Below are 26,624 nucleotides of genomic sequence, written 5' to 3'. Positions count from 1 at the left end.
ATGAAAACTAATGACATTTAGAAGTCTCAAACAAACCAAAAATTATTGACTCTGACAGAACCCAAAAAACAGATCTTCCCAACTTGTTTTGCAAAAACGGCAAATTAAGTTAAGTTTTTATTTAACAAAAAAAGTATCGACGGACACTTATCATTTAATATAATAGTACGGGAGGTAGCATTACAAATAAAAAGTCATAGTGAGCCAGCTGATATTAAAGTTCGTGCAGACTTTGACAATAGGCTTTATTATTGTTTACAAAACAACGGAACCCACTTCGAACATTTACTTGACATTTTTAATAAATTTGTAGTTCAACAAAAACCTCACTAAATATTCCATTTAGGTCAGTTTCACAATTATTGCTTCACCCTGTACAATTATTTATACCATTGGATAGCATTTTTTATAGTATTTTCAATGATGTATCACAAGTAGGGGTTTGTAGTTTGAACTTTTTGAGTTTTGGTGGGTGGGGCCTAGGGGGTGAGTTCTCTTTCATGTCACTTTGCTTACTATCCTAGAAAAGGTTTTAAGCATTTTTCGATATCAGATTTTGTTCGTGAGATACAGCCCATTGTAAGTTTTGAAATTGACACATTGTATATCCAAATGAAAAACAGAAGTATTGAGGCACTGTATGCCACTGTTCACTTTACTGTTAATGATAATCGACTCCAATTATACTTCTTAGCTTTGATTCAAGATTTTTTACATTCTCTATGGATGTCCTACTGTTCTGGAGTTTTAGAGAAATAATTCTAGACACTCAATGTTGTGTACACGAGGTAGGTGGATTAAATCCAAATCGTAATAAGAGGTGATGTTTAGGTTAGGTTAAGGCTTTATTAATTATATCAGTGGAAGAAAATAACCATAACGCATATGTTTATTCTAAATGTATATATAAGAAAAACAGATTTATACAAAAATCAATATAAAATCTTCCGCAGAATACGGTTTATACAATCTAAAATTCAGAGGATACAATAAAATATATTATTCGAAAATGTTATTAATTTTCTTGGAAGTAACTATCTGTCGCTTTGAGAAATCTAGATAGCTTCTTGATGAGAAGCTGCACTTTATGTACAGATAATTACTCCGACAATATCACGCAAGTATAGTATAAGTACAGGCTAAGATCACGCTTGCTTTTTTATCTTTTGACCAACACCAATAATCACAATTAGGACGGCTACACTATTTGAATTTTTATCACTGTCAATAACAAATTGAATGAACAGGATCATTCGTCAACTTGTAACACTTTCTTGCAAACTGAATATATACTTTTATATTGTTGAGCTCCATTTTTATTACTATAAAGGGTGTTTCATTAGAAAAGGCGAATACATTACGGGAGACAATTCCAAATAACCTACATTTAATGTGCCTCAGATTCTTTGAAACCGACATACTTGATTTATTTATTTCATATCTAACCAACTACATTGTTACTTTTTTCTTATTCATTGTTCTTTGGGTAATTTCTCGCAAAAAGCATATAAATGAAAATTGGATTCCAGATCTGATCTTGTAAATATTTTTATAATAGGGTGTACAAAATTTAGGATAGCATTTTTTGTTTTTTTTTTATACTATTTTCTCAATTTGTGGGTTATGAACTTCAAGAAAACATATCGTAGAGATAATGCTAATTTCAATAATTAACTTGCGAACACCCTGTATATATTCCCAAACACAATGAGTCAAAAGTGCTGCGAGCATGCATGCCAGTTATGCCCGTTTTTCTTGATGTGGGAGGAATATTTCTTTCTCATAACAGGGTAATAATGAACTCTTTTTTGAAATGAAACTTTTTCAAATCATTGGATAGGCAGTACACCTCATACTTGCCCTGCAACATCGCCCAACTTTAACCTAATCGACTACCATGTTTGAGGATATTTAAAGACCATATTTCATGAACATCATAATTTCGTTACACATACAGGGTGTTTATATGTTAGTGAATAAAAATTTTCTCTTAAATATGTTTTGCTTCGAAATTATAATCCATAAATTTGGAGAGTAATTGAAAGGTTGATAATTTTGTCAGTTAAAACTCGAAAATTTATCAATGGAAACAAACCCTTTTTAAAAATTTTGTACATCTGCCTTTTTGAAATATTTACATTTGAGTTAAATTAATAGATAATGAAATTGTATGCAGGAATATCGAAGACTAACCTAATTTTTTCTGCTCTTTTCAAAAATACAAAGAAAGTTTTAAAATTCTGATGTGAACAGTGTTAATTTGAAAATTTTTCAAATCCGGACCTGGATTTCATTTTTCATCAGAATATTGAAAGAATATTTCTAATAAATATGAAAAAATTTAAACTGTGGTTCGTAAGATATGAAAACTTAGTAACGGAGCAAAATTGATAAATTGATGTGTATTTTGGTCATAAAGAACCAGAGACTCTTCAAATAAAGGTTATTTCGAACCTTCTGGGTGCAATAACATATGAGCATTTCCCATAAAACGCACTGTATAGTCACTTGTGCTCAGAAGACTAAACAACTCTTCTTATATTATATATTTGAATTATGTTGAAGTTGAAGAGTTATCTGAAATAAATGTTAGTTAGGTCTTAAAAAACTGAGACAAAAAATACAATACGATATGGAATATAACTTTTAAAAAATTTTAAAAAAGAGAGTTTTGCTTTTAAATATTTTAGGAACTTTCTGATTGCTTTAAATTTATATACAAAAATTTTGCGACCCGATTAGTTAATCATTATATGTCACCAATATTAAAACACGTGAGAAATTCTAGCAGTAAATTAACATTAACAGTGTATCCTAATTTCGTTCAATGAATTTGTATGACCTTTAAAAGATATTCTCATTAATAAAATTACTGGTAACCATTCAAAGTTTATTTTGGCCTAATTATCCTACTAGCTCTTCTTTATCTGCGGTAATTCTAAATTTTTACAAAAATATATCATTCATTAAGAGATAATTTTAACAAAAAATTCAATAATAAAACTTTGCCAGGAAATAAAATACTGAATTTTCCCGCATAGATGAATTAATTAATTATGCAAAAAATTATTTGTTTCAACTAAAAACTATACTACATTCGAAATTATTATATACAACAGTAAGAATTCGATGAAAATAATCTGACATGGGAATTTTAGTTTGTTATTTCCTAGATGATAGACAATTACAACAACAACAAATGTTGGCGATTCGTTTCTTGATATAAAACTTAACAAACATTAAAATACCTTACAGCTAATAGTGACTTTCAGTAAACCATGTGTTGGGTTGATAAGAGCACCTAAAAGTTGACAGTGAGCTTGGCATTGATCGATTGCTTTCAATTTTTTGTGTGTGCAATATTTCAAATGTCAAGCCCAGAATCGATACTTTATTCATACAAACTTTATTTAAGCCTAAGCACAGGATTAGAAAAATAACATAGTGTGGAACTAATAAGTTATATGTTTTGTAGAACAGATTATAACAACAATTTAAAAAACTAAACTGGATTTGGGCGTGTAAAACTACAATAAAATAAATTATTTTATTTTCATTTAGTTACTATTTTTGTAAAGATTTCAAAGTTAATTTTCAATGAATATTTTTCAAAAGGAACAATATTGTTCATTGTATATATTGCACTTTTGGTTGGAACATTATAAAGAAGCAATTTTTGTCAAACCTCTAGACCACAGTTCCGCTTTATATATCAACCATTTTGTTTAAATTTGAAATTCACAAAATATTCCAGGGCTCAAACAGGCCTATGTTTCACTTCAAGCAGCTGTGGATGATTTTCTACAATATTGAGTAAAATGCCTTCAATGTATGTTCGAAGTTGCCTGTTCACTTCTTGCTGTTCCCTCAGAGCTTGATGAACCTAAAGGAGAGATTATTTATGAATAATTGATTACACATATCATGAGCAGGAACACTTTTCAGTTGGCATACGAATATATCAAATTTGTAAAACAAGAAGATAAAGTTAGATGGAGATCATAACCTTTTATAGTCTATTTCCCTAAGCATCCGAGTAATGAATAATTTTCAAGTTGCTGTCTCGTAGGCGTACATAATCGAGGTACTTTATTACCTGAAGATTAAGAATTAATGATGAAGCCCTTGCGTTTTGATCAGTGTTGTTATAATTGAATTATACTTATTAGTGTGTGAATTTTAAATGGCTACTTCAGTGTACACCAGAATCCTTAGTATATAGAGTAAGATCCCAGGGCCACCAGACGTCACATATTTTCTGACAAAGGAAATATGTACAAGTACTAAGAACGCATGCCTACCTGCTGGCTTGCTTAGACGGCCAATTTTCAGGTATCAGGTAATCAAGGTACATAAATAAATTACTTACCTCACGTAAATTCTCCAAGCTGATTTTTACGTATTTTTTAGGCGATATTCTTAAAAATAAGTCTCCAATACTCTCAGACACTTTCCGTCGGCCATATTGCTTTGCAGACGCCTCAAAGCTCCCAAAATAATTACCTACCTTCACGTTTCACGTAAATTATGATGCTCCATTTTCATATATGTTCATCAGACAATTTTAAAACTTTTTACAAGAAGACAGACCCATCCAAGTGGCCAATCATCCCCTAAATTCAATTTTAAACCTCTGTGGGTAGGAGCGCGAGGGCATTATCCACGGGCATGAGACTGAGTGAGACATGTATTAGGATATATTGACTTCTCCTATCTCTTTCATTCTTTTACAGTTTGCTTATTAATATTAATATTAAAAAAATCAGATAAAAATTAAAAAATCAGGTAAATAGTCTAAAATTACCTGGTAAAAAATGCCCATTTGACTACACTAATTTTAGAATTTTATCCTACAAGCTGTTTTGATAAATTCGAAAAAACTTCAATGTCGAAAACCAGAACTTTTGTTAGTATAGTTACTAATTTGTTGGTTCGATAGGAATATTATAACCACTTCTCCTACCCACAGAGGCATTGAAATTGAATTCAAGGAATGAGTTTCTACTTTGTATTTTCTTTATCAATAATTCCCAATAAATAATTATTAAAAAAAAAATGCTGTTATTCAATAAATTTGTTAACACTATCGAGTTTTTGACATTTCTTTAAAAAAATTGAAGTTTTTTCGAATTTATCAAAACAGCTTGCAGGATAAAATTCTAAAACTAATGTAGTCAAATGAGCATTTCTTTACAAGTTTATTATTTACCAGATTTTTTCAATTTTTAGCTGATTTTTTTTTAATATTAATAATTAATTGATATAAGCAAACTGTAAGAGAGTGAGAAAGAGAGAGGAGAAGTCAATATATCCTAAATACATGTCTCACTCAGTCTCATGCCCGTTGATAATGCCCCCGCGCTCCTACCCACTAAAGTTTAAAATTGTATTTAGGGGATGATTGGCTCTTTGGATCGGTCTGTCTTGTAAAAAGTTTTAAAATTGTTGTCTGATGAATATATATGAAAATGGAGCATCAGAATTTACGTGAACTTAGGTAATTATTTTGGGAACTTTAAGGTGTCTGCAAAGCAATACGGCCGACGGAAAGTGTCTGGAAGTATTGGCGATTTATTTTTAAGGATATCGCCTAAAATATACGTAAAAATCAGCTTGGAGTATTTACGTGAGGTAAGTAATGTATTTATGTACCTGATGCTGAAAATTGGCCGTCTAAGCAAGCTAGCCTAATTCTTTTGAGCATATCTGACTATTTATTCAATTTCTGTTGGTTCTTTCCAATGCATACAGTGAACTCCAGAACGATTATTAAACTTTTGGAGAACCATTCGCTTTTTTTGATTAGAATACCTAGAATTTGGGATAAAATTTCACAAAAGGCAGCATGCACAATCTGTACAGCACGGAGAAACGCCCTTTTACACGGTTTTTAGAAGAGAAATGTGTATACATGGTAAAGACCATGTGGTGCTACATAGACTTCCAAACTCTAATCCCTGTCAGAATTTGACAGGGCTACATCGATCAATATATCTTCAAGGGCGTTTGAACGCGTTTGGATAGAGCTTTTGAAAAAGACCTATATCATTCTAAACTTTGCCATCGTGATGTTAAGTATCAGTTGTGGAATAAAGTTTGGAAAAGAGCTCATTTTCAATCGAATGCCGCATAGTATTTTTCAGCAAAATTGGCGCCAAAATTCATAGGCCCTTTCACTATTAATTAAAACGTATAATATTATTTTTCGCGGAGTTTTCAGCACCTGGCGAGACGAATATCTTCCGAAAAGAGAAGGAAAAACGTATAAAATATCGAGATTTTCTCTTCAAACTATCGAATCTTAAAATCATACCGGCCTGCCGCACTAAGGCAGAAATCTTAGCCGGACAGATGCAGAAGGCTGTCATTCTTGGCTCACTGCGCTTCCTCAGGGCACATGATTCTCGGACCCAATGATCACTTACCCCACGGTGTGGGGAGTGGTCGTTGGTTGATAATGCTGGCGCGCCTACCGAATGTATCGGGGAATGTATAGGGCCTGACCGGCGCATTCTTGGGTAAAGAAAAAAAATATATATAATATATTACACGGTATGCTTTACATTGTTTTGCAGTATAAAAACAAAATGCAACAACGTCAGACAGATTGTATGAACATTAAAAAGAAAAACCAGCAGTATGCAGTAGGAATAAAAACATCTTAATATAAAATGAAGTTAACGGTAATCCACATATTCCTGAATTGAATATGGTTCCAAGTCTATAAGGAAATCTTTCACATATTTTTTAAATTTTTTAAGGTTCTCACAGGATTTAATATTTTGTGGTAATTTATTGAAAAACTGATTGATGCATATGACGGATGCTTTTCTGTTAGTGTTAGTCTATGAATAGGGAGACATTCCGCAAAGGGTAAGTATGGTTTGATCCCGCTTCCAAGAATTTATCTTTATGTTTGAATAAGTACATTACACATTCATAAATGTACAGAACATAGTTCTTATCACCCTTTTTTGAATTCCAAATATATTCGAGATGCAACTACAAGATCCCCAGAATAATATACCTACCACATTTTGCAGAAGACTCAAAATTTGCTGCATATATGATTTTTCATGATGTTTTGTTAAGATAAGTACTAATAATCCTTACACTGTAGCAGATTTGATTAATTTTTTTTCCTAAATTTATAATGTGGATATGCCAGTGAAGAAACTCATTGATGTATATACCTAAAAATGTTATTGAGGTTTCTACTTTCAGTTGATCATTTGCTAAATTAAACAGTTTTTGGTGACTCAATTCTTTGTTGAAGGGTTTTAAATAGAATTACGGTTTTGTCGGTGTTAAGAATAAGGTCATTTTTAGATAATCAGTGCTGTGTTTTTTTGACTGAATGCAATGATTTAGTAATTATATTTCTGAAGTTGCAGATAGGAACCAGTATTGTTCATCCGCATAATTAGTGATAGTAGCCCCCTCGTTATTTAAAATATCTAAGATGTCGTTCATGAAAATTACAAATAGAATAGGACCTGTTACATTTCCCTGTGGAATGCCTATAGTATTTTCTCTGGTATCAGACTTAAATATCTGCTCATCTTTTATAATTCTCGTTCTTTGTTGACGATTTGATAAATATGACTCGAACCATTTCACAGTCCCTCTAATTCCATATTTTTCAAGTATCACTCTGGGCTTATGAGTTTCTTGATGCTGAGGGAAAATCGGAAGGAATTTGGAATATGAAGGATGTCAAATCCGATTCTGTACAGCAATCTCTAAATGATGACGAAAATGATGATTTACATTCAGTGCTTCAGTATCTAAAATTTCGGAAACATTTTCTGTAGGTAAGGGGAATATTTTAAAAAACTCAAATTTCAACTCTAAATCGAAAATGATGAAATTATTTGCCGTAGGAGACATTACCTGAAGCAGTTAGGATGGGGTGATTATTAACCACATTGGAAGTGGGCTAAATTGTACTTTGTGGAATAGTCACGGATTTTCGCGATTTTTTCTGGAATGATACTACGTGATGGTAGGAATTTAGAACACTTTCTATTTTTTGTCAGACTCAATTAGTTTTCGAGATATAGCCTGTCAAATTTTGTATGATTTCATATTTTACCTTTTTTTTCACATATTTTTTTTATTCAACACACCTTTTTCCAGTTTATTGATATTTGAAGACATGAAAGGTGATGTCTTTAAAGAATATTTTGAGCCAAAGTTAGACCTCATTCCACCTGACTATATGATTGTGAAGGATAATGCAAGTTGTCATTCCAGAAAAGTTTAAAGAATACCAACTAATGCATGGAGAAAAGCGGATATCATTTCAATAGTCAGCAAATGGGACTTTGTTTTTGTTTTACCATTTGACCTAGTTCCAACATGTTCAATACATATATGTAGATAATTAACTTCCCTATATTTAGCTAAAGTTGGCAGAAATCTCAATAGCACATTCAATCCAACAGTAACTAAGGTGATAATTTCTGTAACAATATAATGAAATCAAAGTTTACCTCATCATGTGACATAACCTCAAATTCTGCAGCTAAACTCGTTTCTCCCATATTGAGAATTTTGTTGCTCTCTAGTCTGGCATGAAGAAGAGTTGCTTGGAGATCATCAGTTGTTTCCTTCAGTTGTGAATTTTCTGTTCGTAATGAAGAAATCTCTTCATGTAATTCCTCCAATCTGAGAGTTTCTGGAGATGTAGTCGGCAATGCAGGTGTACGGGCTTCTGCCCGAAGTTGTTCTATTTCTACCAAAAGTTCTTCAGATAATTGGACTTGAGCTTCGTACTCCCGTTTTAACCTGAAATAAAACCATCAGAACTGAGATTGATGGATGGATACAGTAAATATTCAGAAGTTTGACTCTATATTAAAAAAATTATTTCTAAAATAATTGCTAGAAATATGACATAAGGTTTAATGCATTATTGTTTCTAGTTTATAAAGATAACTGAGGACCAAATCACGAATACTTTTGCAAACTTTTTTTCGTCGGTGTATTCATCAGTAGGCGCATCATATAATTTAAAATTTGAACCGGATAACAGTATTTGTAATGATGTTCTAATTGTAAATTCAATAACCGAAACAGATTTTAAAAAAGACACCTCACCACACATTTTTAATTTGATAATTTCAACTATACACTTATATATATCGTAACACGAGTCGATTAATTACGTCAGCATAAAAACTGTGTGCTCGGGATTCGACGAAGTCGATGAAGGCGGCTTTGCCCTGGTTTTGCTTGGTGAAGGTTCTACCAGTGAAAAAGTTGCTCGAAAAGTTGCCAGTCGCTTGGCCATAGGTCTGTGGAGTATCGTGGGTGATGCAGAACTTCGATGCTGAATTCGTTCACTTTTCGGACAGTGATTTGTGAAATGTGCGGACGGGCGCTATTGTGAAGCAGGAACGGACCTCTTCTGTTGACCAGTGCTGACGGCAGCTGATGCAATTTTTGGTACATTTCGTCGAATTCCTCATAATAGAACGCTGGTTTGGCCCAGTTGCAGAAAGTTATAGTGAATTACACCAGCCATTGACCAACAAACATAGGGTTTTCGTCTTTGGGAAGTGCCTGAGTGGCTAATCACAAACCAATGTCGAACAGTGCATTCATTGACAGTATCACCGCCAAATGCCTGGTTATTTTTTAGGGCTGTTTCTGCAGTGCTTTGGTTCAATTTGAATTCGTAGAGAAAAATTAAAATTTGGAAAAAATGAACAGCATCAATGTATGGAGTAAATACTGAATACATCTGAATAAGCTGGTTGCGGCTTAATGAAAATATCAAACTTAAGTATAACATATTGAAGAATCCCGAAAATATAAATAATACCACACCCAATGAAAAATCCTCATGAATGGTCTCTTCTTCACAAATATATAGCATGTACATCTATACGCAGATGATATACAGTTATATTTGTCTTCTCATAACACCGATACAGAAAGTTGCGTGGCCAATATAATAAACACAGATTTGCACAAAACATTCATATACTCGGAGAATCATGGACTGAAAATCAATCAAAATAAAACTTTGGCCTTATGCATAGAGTCTCAAAGACAAATAGTAGAAACTCAGTATAGCTTTAGGCTCACTCTCGATAACACAGACACTGACTGGGTAGACAGTGCTAAAAATCTTGGCGTAACCATAGATAGCTCTTTGTCTTTCCATGAACATGTGACAAACATTTTCAAAGTATCATTGTTCAAACTCAAATCGCTATATAAATTCAAGTATCGGTTATCAGAAGAAATGAAACTCAGGTTAGTTGCTGCAATATAACAAACAGAAGTTACAATGTATAGAAAATGTTTGAATGTGATTCGTATGCTGTATACCATATGGTGAACATGTGAATGTGAGGTACAGAGTCCAATATTTGATAAAAATGTTTTTGTTTAAGTTGCTTAAACTAAAACACCTAGTTATTTATATAGTTTATTAAGCAGGCATAAGAATATTAAGAGTTATCAGCAACTATTTGATGTATCATTTTTTTCCTCTTCTCTATTATTGTTATGATAGTAAATAAGTATGTTTATAATTATTTTCTTATACTCACTGTATAATTTTTGGGAAAGGTGGAAGATAGCCTTTGGCTAACCCTTTTCCTTTTATGTAAAAATGTATTTTTATGCATAATAAACGATATTATTATTATTATTATTAATCAGCAAAAATATTTCAACTTCCATACCGTAGACCATACAACCGTTTTGAAATACCTATAAAAAATTAAAACATAATGCTGTGGGAACTGACGATATCTCACTTCACATGCTCAAGTTGTAGGAGAGGAACTTATCGAACATTTAACTTTCATAATGAATAAATGCATCTCTAGCGGTACCTTTCTCTCAATATGGAAACATGTCTTGGTTCTCCCTCTTCCCAAATAAACAGAATATTCAGATTTACGTCCGATTAGCATTCTGCCAACCTTGTCGAAAGTACTTGAAATGATAACGAAAGAACAGATATTGGAACACGTTGATTCCGCTCAAATAATCTTTAATGTAGAATCTGGATTTCGACAAAATCATAGTACGACAACAGTCATTTTGAAAATCACAGATATAATGAAATCTAGTGATGAAGGAAACCTTTCTGTCTGGTCTTCGACAAAATCATAGTATCACAACAGTCATGTTGAAAATCACAGATGATATAATGAAATCTAGTGATGAAGGAAACCTTTGTGTCTGGCCTTTCTTGACTATAGTAAAGCTTTTGATACCTTAGATCATCACATTCTTTGTACAAAGCTCCAATTTTTTGGTTTCTATCTGATTCTGTTGAATTAATAATAATAATAATTTATTAAACAACTGTGGTATGCTATGTACATATGGGACGTCAATTAAATCAAACCATTTACCCTTAGCACATAATTGAAATGAAGTATAAAAACAAATTGTGAATCTATAAAAACGATATGTAGTAAAACACAAAAAAAAACATACTTACAAAAGCAATTGTCAGTAAGATATACCTTATATTATAATAATAAAATTAATAGTAATTTATTTTCGTTAATGGGTACAATATGTACATATGTACACATGGCAGGTTAATTAATTATGCACAAAATTGGCTTCAGGATCATTTGCTGTCAGAATTGTCTCCAATGAACTTGATATATTCACTGCTAGATCGACTTACTTTGCCCTAGTAGAGTCTCATCTAAGGTATGGCATTGCATTTTGGGGATTCTGTAGTAAACAACTATTGAACCAGGTCTTCGTGTTGCAAAAGAGATCTTTGCGGTTTTTATGTGGGGCAAACCATAGGGATAGTGGTAGACAACTTTTCGTTAAATACAGAATCCTCTCTCTATTCAGCATCTTCATTCTTGAAGTTGTTTGCCTGATTCATAAAAGATATAACACTGATTCTCCAGATACACATAGAATCCACAACACAAGACAGAACAGTAGTAATAATTTACATCTGCCAATACCCAGATTGACTCTAACAAAACACTCTAACATGTACGAAGAGAAAAAAAATGTTCAACCATTTACCACAGGTAGTTAGGGATATAGTAGAGCAGAGACGTTTCAGGGAGTCGGTCAAAAATATACTGCTCATGAAAGCTTATTATAGCCTGCAGGAATATTATGATGACAAATTGTAAATATTCTCAGTGTTCTGCCAAGATAAGCTATCATTATCATTATTACTATTATACATATAGTCTTGTTTTATTCCAAATTAATATGTGTATGTGTAAATTGAATTGTGATACAATTGCATTTATAATGAAAATGCTAGGTTTGTTTTGTTTTGACAAATATGTTTTACATACTTTTTAATTTGCTGTTTTATTTATTTATATTTTTATATGTATATATATACACATATATTTATATTTTCATCACACTTTGTCAATGAGAATTTATTCTTGGGACAATAAAGTATATTTATCTATCTATCTATCTATCTAAAAACAAAAAGCATACTATAACACTAATAAATAACATTTATGACATTTACATTAGACTTATTCAGAAAATAACTACATTAAATTATCATTTAGGTATTCCTGGCGACTATAGTAACAATTTTCAATGAGTAAGGATTTAACACGGTTATAGAACACATTTTCGGATTTCAGAGTTTTAATTGAAGTTGGCAGTTTATTATACAGGATGATCCCATTATATAGGGGTAATGTTTGGAATTTAGCAGTCCTGTGGAGGGGTATTCTCAATTGATCAGCATGACGTGTATAAAAATTGTGAGAGGATCCATTATTTGTCAGAGTTGTAAGATTTTTTCTAATAAAAACTACACATTTAAAAATATACAGTGCTGGGACAGACAGCAATTTCATTCTTATGAACACTGGTTTACAACTTTCACGATATTCCATGTCAAAAGTCAAAAATTAGTCTCAGAATACGTTTTTGTCCTATAAACACCCTGTTGAAATCCGAACCGCACCCCCAAGACATGATGTTCAAGGAAATATGTGAAAAAGCCATTGCATAATAGATGCTAATCAGACTTTTCTGATCTACACAGTTTTTCATCTGCTTTATTGCAAAAAATGCTTTATTGAGTTTCTTGCAGACACCATCAATATGAGAGTTCCAATTAAAGGCTTCATCCACAATTGTTCCTAAAAATTTCACTTGTGACATATCTATTTCATCAATAGGGAACACTGCCTCTTGAGTATTATTATTTCTGTTATAAAATTTCATTGTCACTGATTTTGAGGTGTTCAAAACTAGTCGGTTTCGTTCACACCAAGAAGTGAATTCATCGATAATGTTACTAATTTTGGTTACCACGTCGTCCATAGTATGTCCAGTGACTGTAACAGTGGTGACATCTGCAAACATCGTTATGTGGCAGTCCCTCACATATTCAGACAAGTCATTGATAAATATAATGAATAATAATGGTCCTAAAACTGAGCCCTGAGGAACGCCCAGTTTAACAGCATGTTCATCTGACATGGTGCCTCCATATTTGACAGACATACAGCGCCCCTCCATATAGGAGCCTAACCATCTTAATACATTGTTCGGAAGACCAAGTTGGAATATATGTTGCTGAGAAAGTGATAAGAGGCTGTTTCCATGGAACGATTTTTCCTGAAACCATGCTGGTTGTTACATAATATGTTATTGATTTCTACATACTCCCTTATTCTGGAGGCTACAATTTTCTCATGCAATTTTGAGAGCGAGCATAGTATAGAGATCTGTCTATAGTTATCAATCTCAGCACGATTTCCTGTTTTAAATAGGGGAATTAGCAAAGCCTTTTTAAATTCCTTTGGGAAGTACCCTTGTATTAAAGACTGGTTCACAAATAGGTAAGTGGATCAATTATAGCACTGATTATATCTTTAGCTGTAATTATTGATATTTCATCAATGCCTGTGACGTCTTATTTTTCATTGATCTGAGAGGTCATATATTTCAGATTCTAATATTGGGCTGTTATCAAAGGGGTGTTGGTGTTGACATTCGTACTACTGGTGCAGAGTAGGGTTAAATTCTGTCCAAAGTTGGTGACTATGATAGATGTAGCAGTGTTTGAAAAGTACTGAGCAATTAATTCAGATGTATTTTGCGCATTCCCAACTGAGATTGAATTATAGTTTGAAGTAATGCCCCAGCATCAAAATGCATTGGTTTCCCTAGTTCGCTATTTATTATTTTCCATGTCTCCTTCGTTTTGTTGGCTGCATTACCAATTTTTTTAGAAAAATAGTTGATTTTATTCTGTCTGATTGTTCTTTTATGTTCTCTCAATCTTATTTTATATTTAAGCATGCTTTGGGCATCGATTTCTTCATAACTGGTGATCAGATAGAACATTTCTCTTAAGCATTTTCCTTCTTGAACAACACTGTTAGTTATCCATGAGTTTTTAGGCTTCTTGACTTTACTTTGTTTTATTGGGCATGATACATCAAAACACCAGGACAGAGACTCTAGGAAAAAGGCAAAGCCTTTTTGCACAGACATATATAAAATTTAACACCAATTTATACCATTCAGTCTAGTTCGAAGTTCATTTATATTATTTGGATTAACTATTCGCTTCATTATTGATTCACTTGGGTTGCATGCATTTACTCCCTTAGAAATATATGTCTTGAGAATGACAATATGCGATAGATGGTCAGCAATGTTAGGTTGGATTCATACGAGATTTCCTAACTAATCGCGCATAAAGGATAGTGATAGACAATGATGATTCTGAAGCATTGACTGTTGCATATGGAGTACCACAGGGTTCAATCTTAGGTCCCTTGCTATTCAGTATTTATATATCGGATTTCCATGAATACATACAGAATAGTCAAACCCACCATTACACCGACAACACACAAATATACTCCACTTTCAACTCGACTTCCATAACTCACCCAGAAATATTAATGAATCAAGATCTTCAGTCATTGTTGGACATATCTACAACAGATTCTGAAGCTCAATGGGAAAAAATCTTCTTTCATGATTTTGGGTCGTACGTCATGTAGAAATTCAGCCATTGGACAGATAGGAATCAAAATTGGAAGGGACTACCTCCCTCAGGTCAAGGAGTGCCTGAATCTAGGTTTGTATCTAGAGAGTGAACTGAGATTTTTGCATAAGGTACTCATATGGATGTCGCAAATTTGACCACATTAACCACAAAGTGAAAGAATCAGGTTGGCTTTCAAAGCAGAATATGAGAACCTCTCCTGCTCACAGTTACCCACAAAACCCTTCTGACACGAAAACCAGCTTATCATTGCGAGAGATTGAAGTTGTTTTCAAGCATATAGAATTTCAAGAAAAGATTGAAAATCAAATTCAAAGGAAATTCGGACTGACAATCTTGATAACCACACACATCTGTTCGATTGCCTTTATAGATTTCTGTATTACGATTATATTTGTAGACACTCCCTTTCTCATGGTATGGTTGAAAAACCCCCCGACAATTCATCACTTATTGAAATAGTATCTTACTGTCAATGCTATGTATTTTATGGTCTATAAAGTCGATTTATTATTATATACAGTTGGAAGTTTCTAGGTTAGTGAAATTATTATATAACTGCAAAATTATAAAATAAACTCACCTAATTTCTTGATCTTTCATCTTTTTAATCTCTTCCTTGGCAAGGTTGAGTTCACTGGTGATATCTTGAGTTTGATCCATCAAATTTTGACGCTGATTTTCGAACTTCTCTAGCTGCGTTCTTTGCCTGGCAACTTCCTCTTTAAGATTCAAACACTCGGCTTCCGACGATTGCAGTCGTATGCTTGCATTCTCTAAAAGTAATTGTTTCTCCCTCTCCAACCTTGATACTAGTTCTTTGGTTCTTCTTTGCTCATCCTGAAATATATTTATTTCAATGACAATCAGCACTAAATTATATCCATCCAACAAAAAAAGCAATCCAAACAACGATAGATGCGTGATCAAAGAATGATCACCACGCATATTTGCATCTGCTGGGTAAAATAAACAAGCCTTCTTAGGCTGGCCAATCAGATTTATGTATATTAAATATCATTATTAAGAAAAAAAAATCACATTCCTTCTAGACACTTGAATAAACGACTATCCATTGAAAAAAAAATCCGTGATTATTTTATTAGATATACTTTAGTTAATTGACCAATTTTTACTAGTTTTTTACTGATAATTTTTAAACTAAAAACCTCAAATTTTGTTCAGTTCTTGGAGCTTTTCTTGAAAGCCTCCAAAAAAGATTCCTGTTGGAAAAATTAAAAAATTTTGATTTTCCAATTCGTTATTAATGATCAAAGTGAATAATTCAATAGAAACAATGAATTTTTTTTAAATATTCAAATTTGTTCGTATCCTTATCATTTAAAGTTACATAAGATATTTGAAATTTTTTTGGGGGGATTTTTATCAATGATGAATATTATGATTTTTAAAAACAAAATCGTTTCTTAAACAAATTTTTTTATTGCCTAAAAACGCATTTGTTGTTTAACAATTTTTTAAAAGTATGAATATTGAGGAACTATTTTTTGAAAAAATCATAATTTCTATTTCTCTTTGATAATCTGAAGAAAAATCTTTTTTTAATTTATATTTTCTTTATTTATATAATGAAAAATTTGTTTTGAATAAATTAATTTTTACGAAATATTTTTTAAATACTACAAAAAAAACAAAAACAACCATGTGTCACTTTTTGTGTAAAAAAAATCTTTTTTTTTTGTAATTTTTTAATATTTCTCTTTTTTTACACAAAAAGTGACAAATGGTTGTTTTGCTTTTTTTGTAGCATTTAAAAACATATATCGTAAAAATTAATTCATTTAAAACAAATTGTTTATTAAATAAATAAAGAAAATATAAATTAAAAAAAGTTTTTTTCAGAATATCAAAAGAGAAAATATTAACAAAGTGGAAAATCGAAATTTTTTAATTTTTTCAACGGGAATCTTTTTTAAAGGCTTTTAAGAAAAGCTCCAAGAAGTGAAAAAATTTTTAGGTTTTTAGTTTAAAAATTATCAGGGTTTTTATGTAAATTAAAAATTTGTGAAAATTAGTTAAGTAATTGAAGTATATCTAATAAAATAATGACAGGAACAATTTTTTCCATGGATTTTCGTTTATTGAAGTGTCTAGAAGGTATTTGAATTTTATTTTTCTTAATAATGATATTTAATAGGTTGAAATAATTTTTATTGTTCAAAGGTCCGTCTCGGTCAGCGCGTGCGGGACGCACATCACCGGCTTTTAGCGCTAGTTTCGCCCTTAAATTAAAATTATAAATATTGGTGATAGAGTTCCGGAAGGTGGGACTTTTTGTTTCAGGAAATTTCCTCCTCTTTAAGGATCTTTTTTCAAATTTCGGATATCTTTAATATTATCCAAGATATTTGCAAAAAACCAAAAACCAAAATTTACTAAATTATTTATAACTTTTGCAATTTTTTTGAGCCCCTCTTGAAATTTTTCAAAAAGTTGCTAGAGGTCATTTCGAATCGAATGAGAGCTGGATCATAATTTTCGGTGCCCTTGGACAGAAGTTACTCAGACTAATTTTACGAATTTTCGATTGGGAGGGACTTGGTCATGAAAATCTGTCACCGGCTCACAGTCTATCAGTCTGAAATTTTGAGAAACCTCATATAGAGACAAATACATATACTTTATTTTCTTGATCAGAGTATATGAAAGATGCGCAACACACAATTGACTCGCCCGGTATATATAAACAATTTTCTGTTGTAGGAATACCGGTGGTGTGGCGGGTTTGAACATATAGGAAAATGCTTCATCATTCATTCTAAGTTAGGAATCACACGTTAAAAGGTAAGACCTCGTTAGTCCTTAGCTCGCACAAGTTTCTCAACTTCTGAGAGTTGTCGTTCGTATGGGGGCGGCAGCTGATTAACGGAAAAACAGATTTTAAACAGATTTTTAAACAGAGATTCATTCTAAGTTACCTGTAATTTCTCTTCATATCTCAATTCCGTTTCTCTTATTTGCTCTTCCAGCATGAGTACCCTGGCCTGAAGGGAAGCATTATCTGCTTTGGCCCTGGTATATCTTTCATCGTTCTGGTTTGCTGTATCTTGCAGAACTCCTACTTGTTGTTGCAACACCTGGAACTAAAATGTTCGAATTAGAAGTAAGAGTGAAAAGGTACTTGGTTGGATATATACTTCATTATCATAGTGATCAGAAATATTCTGAAGTATTTCTACATCTTCGTCATCCATTGTCTAAGGCAATGCAGCAACACTTATCGGATATGTGTTTGTAAATAAATAAAGATTAAAAAAATAAAAGAAGTGCTGGTACCAAATAAAAACGCCACGTGAAAAACAAATTTAAAAAGTAACTTTGAGATACAGTTAAATTTAGTCGCGCTTTTCGTTGGGATATACTCGTACGAGGTCTGTTAAAAAAATAAGGTGAATGTTCAAATTTCGCGGGCTTCGTACATCCGATAAGCGATTTTTTTAATGTTGGTACACTCGTCTCGAAAATATGTTTACAGTTTCAGCTGTTTACCATGTCTAGTTTGTTGGTGAGAGTTATGAAAGTTACAAATGTTTTGCGTGTTCGGAGATTTTTGGCTATCGAATAGTGTGGATCAAAGAATTTGCATAAAATTTTGTGTAAAAATTTAAATGAAGTGCTCAAAAATACTCGAAATGTTGACAGTGACATACGGTGATTGTACTCTCGGTTAGAAAAATGTTTAAAAGTGGTACAAGCAGAAGGTTGAGAACATGTGATTGATGACGCTCGCCCTCAACGCCCTAGCACAGTGGTCGCCAACCTGTCTATCGCGAGCTACCGGTAGCTCGCGGAGGCAATTCTGGTAGCTCTCACAACGATTTTAATTTAAAAAATACAAACTGCAAAAATCAGAGAAGCTTCCGAAAATTCCACAAAAAATCTAATTGTCATAATATTTAACGTAAACAGCGGCAACGTTGCGGTGAGCGATCTGCCGCTGACGCCATCAAGCTAGAATCGGCTAGAACTGACCAGCCGGACCAGCGCGTTAGTGTTCGAGAACGATCTGGATTGCTTTGAACGGGATAAATACGCACGGCGCGGCGACATTGCGCTTAGTTTAAGACTGAACGCGTAACCAACGTCCAGCGGTTGGGTTAGTAGAGAACAACAAAAATAATATTATGGAAAGCAGTTGTAAGAAGGTAAAGACATACCACTTCCATTCGGAATGGGAAGAACAATACTTTTTTACAGAAGTTAAAGATAAAATGTGTGTTTGTTGTGTAATACTTCGATCTCCGTTTCTAAAAAAGGAAATATTGAGAGATATCATGAAACTGTACATTCTAATTTTGAAAAATCATTCCCACTACATTCTGCCGCCAGAAAGGAGAAACTGAAACAGTTAAAAAAGCAGTTAATTGGACAACAATCAATATTTTTAAGAACAGTCGACAAAAATGAGGCTGCAACTGAAGCATCGTACCGTGTGTCCCAGATAATTGTACAAAAAAAGAAACCTTATGAAGACGGGGAAATGATAAAACAGGCGTTTTCAGAAGCTGCTGATTCGTTATTTGCCAACTTTAGAAATAAAGACGAGATAGTTTCAGCTATGAAATCTATGCAACTTTCTGCCAATACAGTGATGAGACGTGTAGAAGTAATGAGCAATGATATTTTTTTACAGTTAAGAACTGACTTAGATAACTGTGTTTATTTTTCACTTCAACTGGATGAATCAACAGATGTCGTTGACACTGCTCAGATGGCCGTGTTCGTCAGGATGGTTTTTAGTGATTTTACGATTAAAGAAAATCTTTTGAAGTTCATTCCACTGAAAGGACACACTACTGGACATGAGTTGTTTTCTCATTCAAAAAATATTATTTCTTCCGAGAAAATTCCAATATCGAAAATGGTAGGCTTGACAACCAATGGCGCTCCAGCTATGGTGGGTTGTGATAAGGGTCTGATGGCGTTATGTCGTAAAGATGAAATTTTTCCGCAATTTCTCTGTTACCACTGCATTATCCATCAGCAAGCATTATGTGGAAATTTCCTGAAACTAATCAACGTTATGAAACAGGTGGTAAAAATTGTGAACAAGATTAGAGCTCAAGCGTTACAAAGAAGATTATTCAGAACCTTCACTCCTTCACTCTGAAGTCCGATGGTTAAGTAGAGGACGGGTGCTGAAATATGTTAATGATGTCCTATCTGGCATAGTTCAATTTTTCAAACAACGCGATGAACCGACTCCGGAACTAGAAAATTCAATCTGGCTTAGAGATTTTGGTTTTCTCGTGGACATTACAGAGAAATTAAACGAACTTAATTTGCAGCTTCAGGGGAGAGACAAAGAACTAGAGGAAATTATTTCTGATATAAAAGTATTTATCAAAAAGCTGGAGTTTTGGGAACAAAACCTAATTAACAGCGATGCCAAGCCTTTTCCTATTCTTTCAGAAAAAATATCTTAAGGATTTCAATGAAATGGCTTTAGTAGCGCAGTTTGTTGTTTCACCCTTTATGGAAATTGATATCCAACAGTTTGCAACTTGTGTTATGCAGAACTTTGGCGACGACATCGTTGCAACAGAAATGGAAGTCATTGAGTTTCAAAATGATTTAGCCTTAAAATCGTTAGTCTCAAGTACTGAATGTATCTGGCCTATTGTAAGTAAAGACAAATATTCAGTTCTATGCCGTGTTGCCTTGAAAGTGAAAGCATTATTCAGTTCAACCTATTTGTGTGAATCTTCTTTTTCCAATATGAAGTTTATTAAGAACAAATATCGTAATCGACTCACAGATGAACATTTGGATAATTGTATTCGAATGGCTGTATCAAATTATACTGCAAACATTAAAAAAATTATCGATGAGTCTGAGTGTCAGCCTTCTCATTGAACGTGCTTTTTTATTTTTCAATGTTTATGTTCATGATAGTGCGTTACTTTTTTGTTGTTATTATTAACTATTTTTAAATCATACGTGACATACCGTTGTGGCTGGATAAAATTTTGTGTTTATTTCACTTTCGTTTGATAGGTAGGAATGTAGCTATGAACAAGTACGTACTAGTAATATTAGTTATTTTGTTATTAGTTCATTATTAGTACCTATGTATTATGTATTACCAGTTACATAGTAAAATAAATACATATAATGATAACAACTTCTTACCAGACTATAATAAACACAAACTTCAACGTATACAAAATGCTTGTATGAGATTTGTGTGCTGCATAAACTACCGTAATCATGTAACTCCATATTTATTGAAATTAGATCAGCTGAATATTGAGTTTAGAATTCGTTATCTCATATCTGTATTCTTATATAAACTATTGGAAAGCAAAACTCCTAATTACTTGTTCAGATTACTTAGTAAGCGATCTGATAATCATTCTATCATTTTAAGAAAAGATACATTTACCATTCCATATCATGTTACCACCAAATTTGAGGGATGTTTTTCTTACTTTGCACCAAAGTATCTAAATAATTTATTACCGTATATGCATTTGTCTATATATCAATTCAAAAGTACTTTGAAAATTAATTTCTTAGATGTTCAAAAACGATTGTAATCTTTTATATTATCTTTATAATCTCATAATAGTTCGTTTTATATTATTTTTGTGTCTATTGTAATTGTTATTGTTATAGGTAGTCTTTCTTACTGTATGCTTATTTTTTTTCCTAATTATGGGACGGGTGGAAGATAGCCTCCGGCTAACCCTTTTCCCTGTTTTTGCACAATAAACATTATTATTATTATTATTATTATTATTATTATAATTAACTGTGGATTATTTCATTTACGTTGCGTTACGTGGCTTCCGTGTGGGTAGCTCGCTGTTTATTCCAAAATTAATAAAGTAACTCAACACATTGAAGAGGTTGGCGACCACTGCCCTAGCACATTAACGACCGATAAAAATGTTGAGTAGTAATATAGCTATAGGAGTTCTAAGCCATTCCTTATGGAAAAACACGAGCAAATTTGAGCAGGTCCATTCTGGACCTTTTTGGACTTCCGATCGGAACCTTGTGGAACACTCAACTCGAGGTAGGTGTGACGTAGTCGTTTCCACTCCTCCACTTTTCATCATTACCCAGTCGACCAATCAGAAGCTACCGCGCGTGGAGCGGGAAATTGAAATCCAGTAGATGAACAACACCGATACGAGCCCAAAATCCAATGTATTTTCTTATGGAACTGGAACGTATTTTCATAATGCAGAAACGTATATTGAAAACAATGTTCAATATGAATTACACAGACACTTGTCGTGGTACCTTCAAGGGTAACAAAATGCTTACTGTATATGCTATATATATATTTATGTTTGTGTACTTTTTGTAAACGAGAACAAATCGAATTTTGAAGATGACAAATATAGACATGAGTATTCCACCCGACAGAAATCCAATTATATTGTTCCTAAACATGGACCGAAAAACACAGAGCATGGGCCGTATTACGCATCAATTAAATTCTACAACCATTTACCCTTGAGTATCAAAGAAGATCGGACAAGACAAATTTTTAAAAAACATGTCTCAAACAAAAAATAAGAGAGAATAAGAGATGCATGAAAAATTTCCACACAAATTGTCTGGACCGACAACTTATGTGCATTCAAGAAAGAGGTCGTCAATTCGAGCGTTTAATGTAGATTCCCATGAAGCTTTGATTTTCCGTATTGGTTTCATTTTTCCCAAAAGTTCATGATGAAATAAATTGTTTTTCTGTTTGGTTGTTGTCACTGATGCTGGTGGTTATTTCAAATGGAACGCTATAAACATATCAAATGTGATATCCCCTTGGATTGTGAATTTTTTGCTTTATCAATATCTATAATAAAAAAGACAGGTCCGTATTTAAACAAAAAGTTGATGGTGGCCATGTTGACACGAAACGTTGTATCGAATATTTCCTTTTCCATTTTTTGATATTCTCCGAAATGACAATTCCATTGGAGAAAAAACGCCACACGCTCCATGCCCAACATTTCCAATATGCCGACATATATGTATGTATTTCTGGTCGAAAAATATTCATCGTGCTGACATACAATCAATTTTTTTCGAACACTCTAAGAAGAAGGTTTTGTTCAGTACAATCATGAATCTTCATTTGTACATCAAAAAAGTATAATATGGATAACCTTGCCTGCAATTTAACGTGATTATATAGTTATCTAAAGACCTCTGACCTTTCATGAGATTATCATGGCAAATAACTTGGGGTATGATGTTGAAACTATTTTAGATGAGGTGCGAGGAATGCTGAGAACATTCACATATATCTTTAATGTCGAAATCAAATTGAATTGTGGGTCTATCCTCACATTGAAACAGTAACATGAGAAATATATTAAAGAATAAGAAATAGATAAAGCCAAATACTTCTTGATGCCAGGGCCGTATTTAGATGGTGGAGCCAAGGACGCAGGTACAAAAGGAGCTCAAAACTAATCACAAGAAATTCCATTTCCTAAAAAACTATTTGCGGTCTAGTATGATTGAAAACAGATCGACAAAGTCAGCTATCCTCTCCATAGAATATGAGATTCTGATGAAATACAGTAGGGCCTCGGTAATCCGGACTCCCGTTTGTTCGGTGATCGCTGTAATCTGGCCGGACAATGGGCTTCGAGGGGAGGCGGGAATCAAAAGACAAATTGCGAATTATATATTAGATAAAGTTGACAGCTACCCTGTCATTGCTCGGAAGTTTGGTATAGACAGGTCAACTGTAGGCGACATTAAGAAAAACAAAGACAAAGTCTTGAAGTTTGTTAGCATAACAGAAAATGGTCCGATGTACGAAAAACACTGAAGAAATCGGAAAATCCTGCTTCAGAAGATGCTTTGTTTACATGGTTTTTGTGACAAAGGCTCTTGCATGTTCCTGTAAATGCAGCTATTCTTTTTAATTTTTTACAGATTCTTTAACTGATTTCAAATCAATTTATATCACATTAGGCAATGAAAGTCCGAACTAATGAAATGAGGAAATTAAGGTTAAACATGTGTATTATTAGCATTGAATATGGCATACTATAATCCAGACGCCTCGATAATCCAGAAAGGGTGTTGTTTTGCCTCTCCGGATTAACGAAGCCCTTCTGTAATTATTACATCGCTTTCATATTATTATATAGGGTCTTTCTTAAGAGCTTCCTAACTTTAAATTTAAATAAAATAAACTGTGTGTGAAATATCAAAATTGTTTATTCGTTTCAAAGACCTATGAACGACATTATGTGTGGCTTATAAATCAGGCTGAATTCGACCGATGGCATGGGCTACGTTGGCTTTGGGGATCACTGTGATTTTTGGCTTATTCGCATACACCTGCGACTTGAGAAAACCCCACAAGGAAAAGTCGAATGTATGGCCGTCCTGTTGAAACACTTGTCTTAGGTGTACAGATTATCCAATTCAGGATCGATGCAGCGGCGGCTCGTTAGAGGAGGCAAGGGAGGCTTAGCTTCCCCATGAGGCTATTCATCGCAATAAATTAAAAGATATTGACAAATAATTATGATTATTTTTTTCTAAAAATGCTTGGGTATCATAACTTTACCATTAATTTTTAATATAAATACATAATATGCCCGAAAAAACACTATCACTCACTACGTAGTACGTACCACACTGTATCCTGTATCAACAAAACTGAAACGCACCGCCCATGAACGAATAAACTATCAACCCGAAATAATAAATGCCATACGTTGCAAGGAAGCCAAACCTCCGACCGCTTTAAAAAACACAGGCTCCACGAGATCGATCCAACCAGCGACATACGTCCCGATTTGTAATTTCAGTTGCAGAAATTATAGCATCAGAGGAGGCTTGCCTCCAGTTCGCCTCCGTTAGTGTACGAATGCGTTTGTTTTTTATTTAATTATTCGGACGGGATACCGTGACAGACCGGGACTAAAAAATATTCCGGTAAATCGTTTTAGTGTTTCTTGATAATATTTGTTATTTGTGTATAAAAGGTGTTTTCAGGTTTTCACTTTTCGGTAAGTTTGTCTTTCATTTATTAAGGATAAGTTGGACGAAATTAAAACATCTGACGATATAGTCGATTGGTTGCTGACAAATAATTTTAAGTCTATCTTATGATAATAAATTTTACATTATTAAAACTCTGGGATGGTCTCAACCAAATTTGATTTCAATTAAATCGTCAGATAATCGACAAAATCGTGGATTTAATATTAGTTGGTACGATAAATGCGATTGGTTAACCGGCTTTATTAAACGAGAAAAACTTTTTTGTTGGCCCTGTGTTTTATTTTCCGTACAAACCAAATACCAAACGTGGTCTAAAATAGGATACCCGATTTAAAAAATTTACCTGTGTTATGTAGCAAATATGATTCACAATTTGGCACTTTTTTAAACGGTAGCGTTTTTTCGGGAACCTCAAAAACCATCCAAAATAAACAGTGCGGCATACATTATTAAGGAAAATATAAGCAAGGAGATTGAAAGTGTTTCTTTTTTTGCATGGGAAATTGATGAAACTACCAATATTACCTGTACATCACAACTTTCAATCGTTTTTAGATATGTCAAAGATGGTAATGGTGTAGAACGTTTTATGGGTTTTCATGATGTTTCATCTGGGCGTACAGCTGACGATTTGTTTAATTTTTTAATTCGTACGTGTGACACCTATAATTTTAGGCAAAAGTTAATTGCGCAAACCTTTGATGGGGCTGCGGTCATGGCCGGTCATTCAAATGGTTTACAAACTGAAATAAAGTCCATAGCTCCTCTTGCACTTTTTACGCATTGTCATGCCCATGCCCTAACTTTAGTATTAATTAAGCAAAGCGTGCAACAACATGAAAATTTTCGCGCCTCCGGCGTCTGTATGACTTAAGCCTCCCCTGTTCTTTAATGCACGAGCCGTCACTGGACCGATGACACCGCCAGCCTAAAATCCACACCAAACAGTGACTTTTTCGAATGCATTGGAGGCTCTTAGATCTCATGCGGATTGGTAACGTCCAAATTCAACAATTTTGCTTGTTCACATACCCATTCATCTACCCGTGGGTTGGGCAACCTATCGGGCGCGTCCCCAGGTGACGGATAGGGGAACGGCCAGGGGACTGGAGGCCCTGTCCGGGAAGCCAATGTGGCCTTACGGACGGGGTCGCCGGACTCCTGGTCGGTGGCAGAAATAAGTAGGGTGAGGAGAACTAAAACCTCCCAAAAGCCTTCGCAAAACATGCCACCGTGGACCAGCCTACCCAAGCTGAGGTGTAAGGAATCGTGCCGACAGCTGAATGGCCGCAGCGTGATATGCGGGGTAGGAACGATCCCCTTGGGAAACTGGGCGAAACCTCATTATAATCAGCCTACCTCTGGTAGACTGTTAGAGTTGGTCAACTCTGCCAGAGGTGACCAACTCTTCCCTTGCTTCTCGTAGGAACTCCCATGAATGAAATAAACACAAAAACAGAAACGACAAAAACAAAAACCAATCCCATCTCAATCAAAGGCGGTGGCTGGGGATGAACAGAAATGTCCACCCCAATCTACCGCTTGGAATGAGGCTGGACATAGTAGATCACCTCGTGATGTAATACAAAGGCCAAGGCGTAAG

The 26,624-nt window shown here is 33.8% G+C and overlaps 1 protein-coding gene across 4 annotated transcripts in view; it reads right to left on the bottom strand.

Moving 5' to 3' along the window:
• Window positions 1–871: 871 nt before the first annotated feature.
• Window positions 872–26,624, bottom strand: part of nuf (rab11 family-interacting protein nuf) — a 106,817-nt gene continuing 81,064 nt past the window's right edge. For all 4 annotated transcript variants that reach the window (XM_074178223.1, XM_074178222.1, XM_074178224.1 and 1 more), the window contains 4 exons: window positions 17,953–18,117; window positions 15,597–15,853; window positions 8,496–8,790; window positions 872–3,883 (listed from right to left, as the gene is read on the bottom strand). In XM_074178223.1, coding sequence (XP_074034324.1) covers window positions 3,758–3,883; window positions 8,496–8,790; window positions 15,597–15,853; window positions 17,953–18,117 — 843 coding nt within the window. In that variant the 3' untranslated portion in view covers window positions 872–3,757. The remainder of the gene's footprint in view (window positions 3,884–8,495; window positions 8,791–15,596; window positions 15,854–17,952; window positions 18,118–26,624) is intronic.

Source organism: Leptinotarsa decemlineata, unplaced genomic scaffold (assembly GCF_025532065.1).
Source record: "Leptinotarsa decemlineata unplaced genomic scaffold, Ldec_3_MD MMD2_tig00003736_RagTag_RagTag, whole genome shotgun sequence".
NCBI classification, from domain to species: domain Eukaryota; kingdom Metazoa; phylum Arthropoda; class Insecta; order Coleoptera; family Chrysomelidae; genus Leptinotarsa; species Leptinotarsa decemlineata.
This window is presented reverse-complemented; position numbering and strand designations above follow the sequence as displayed.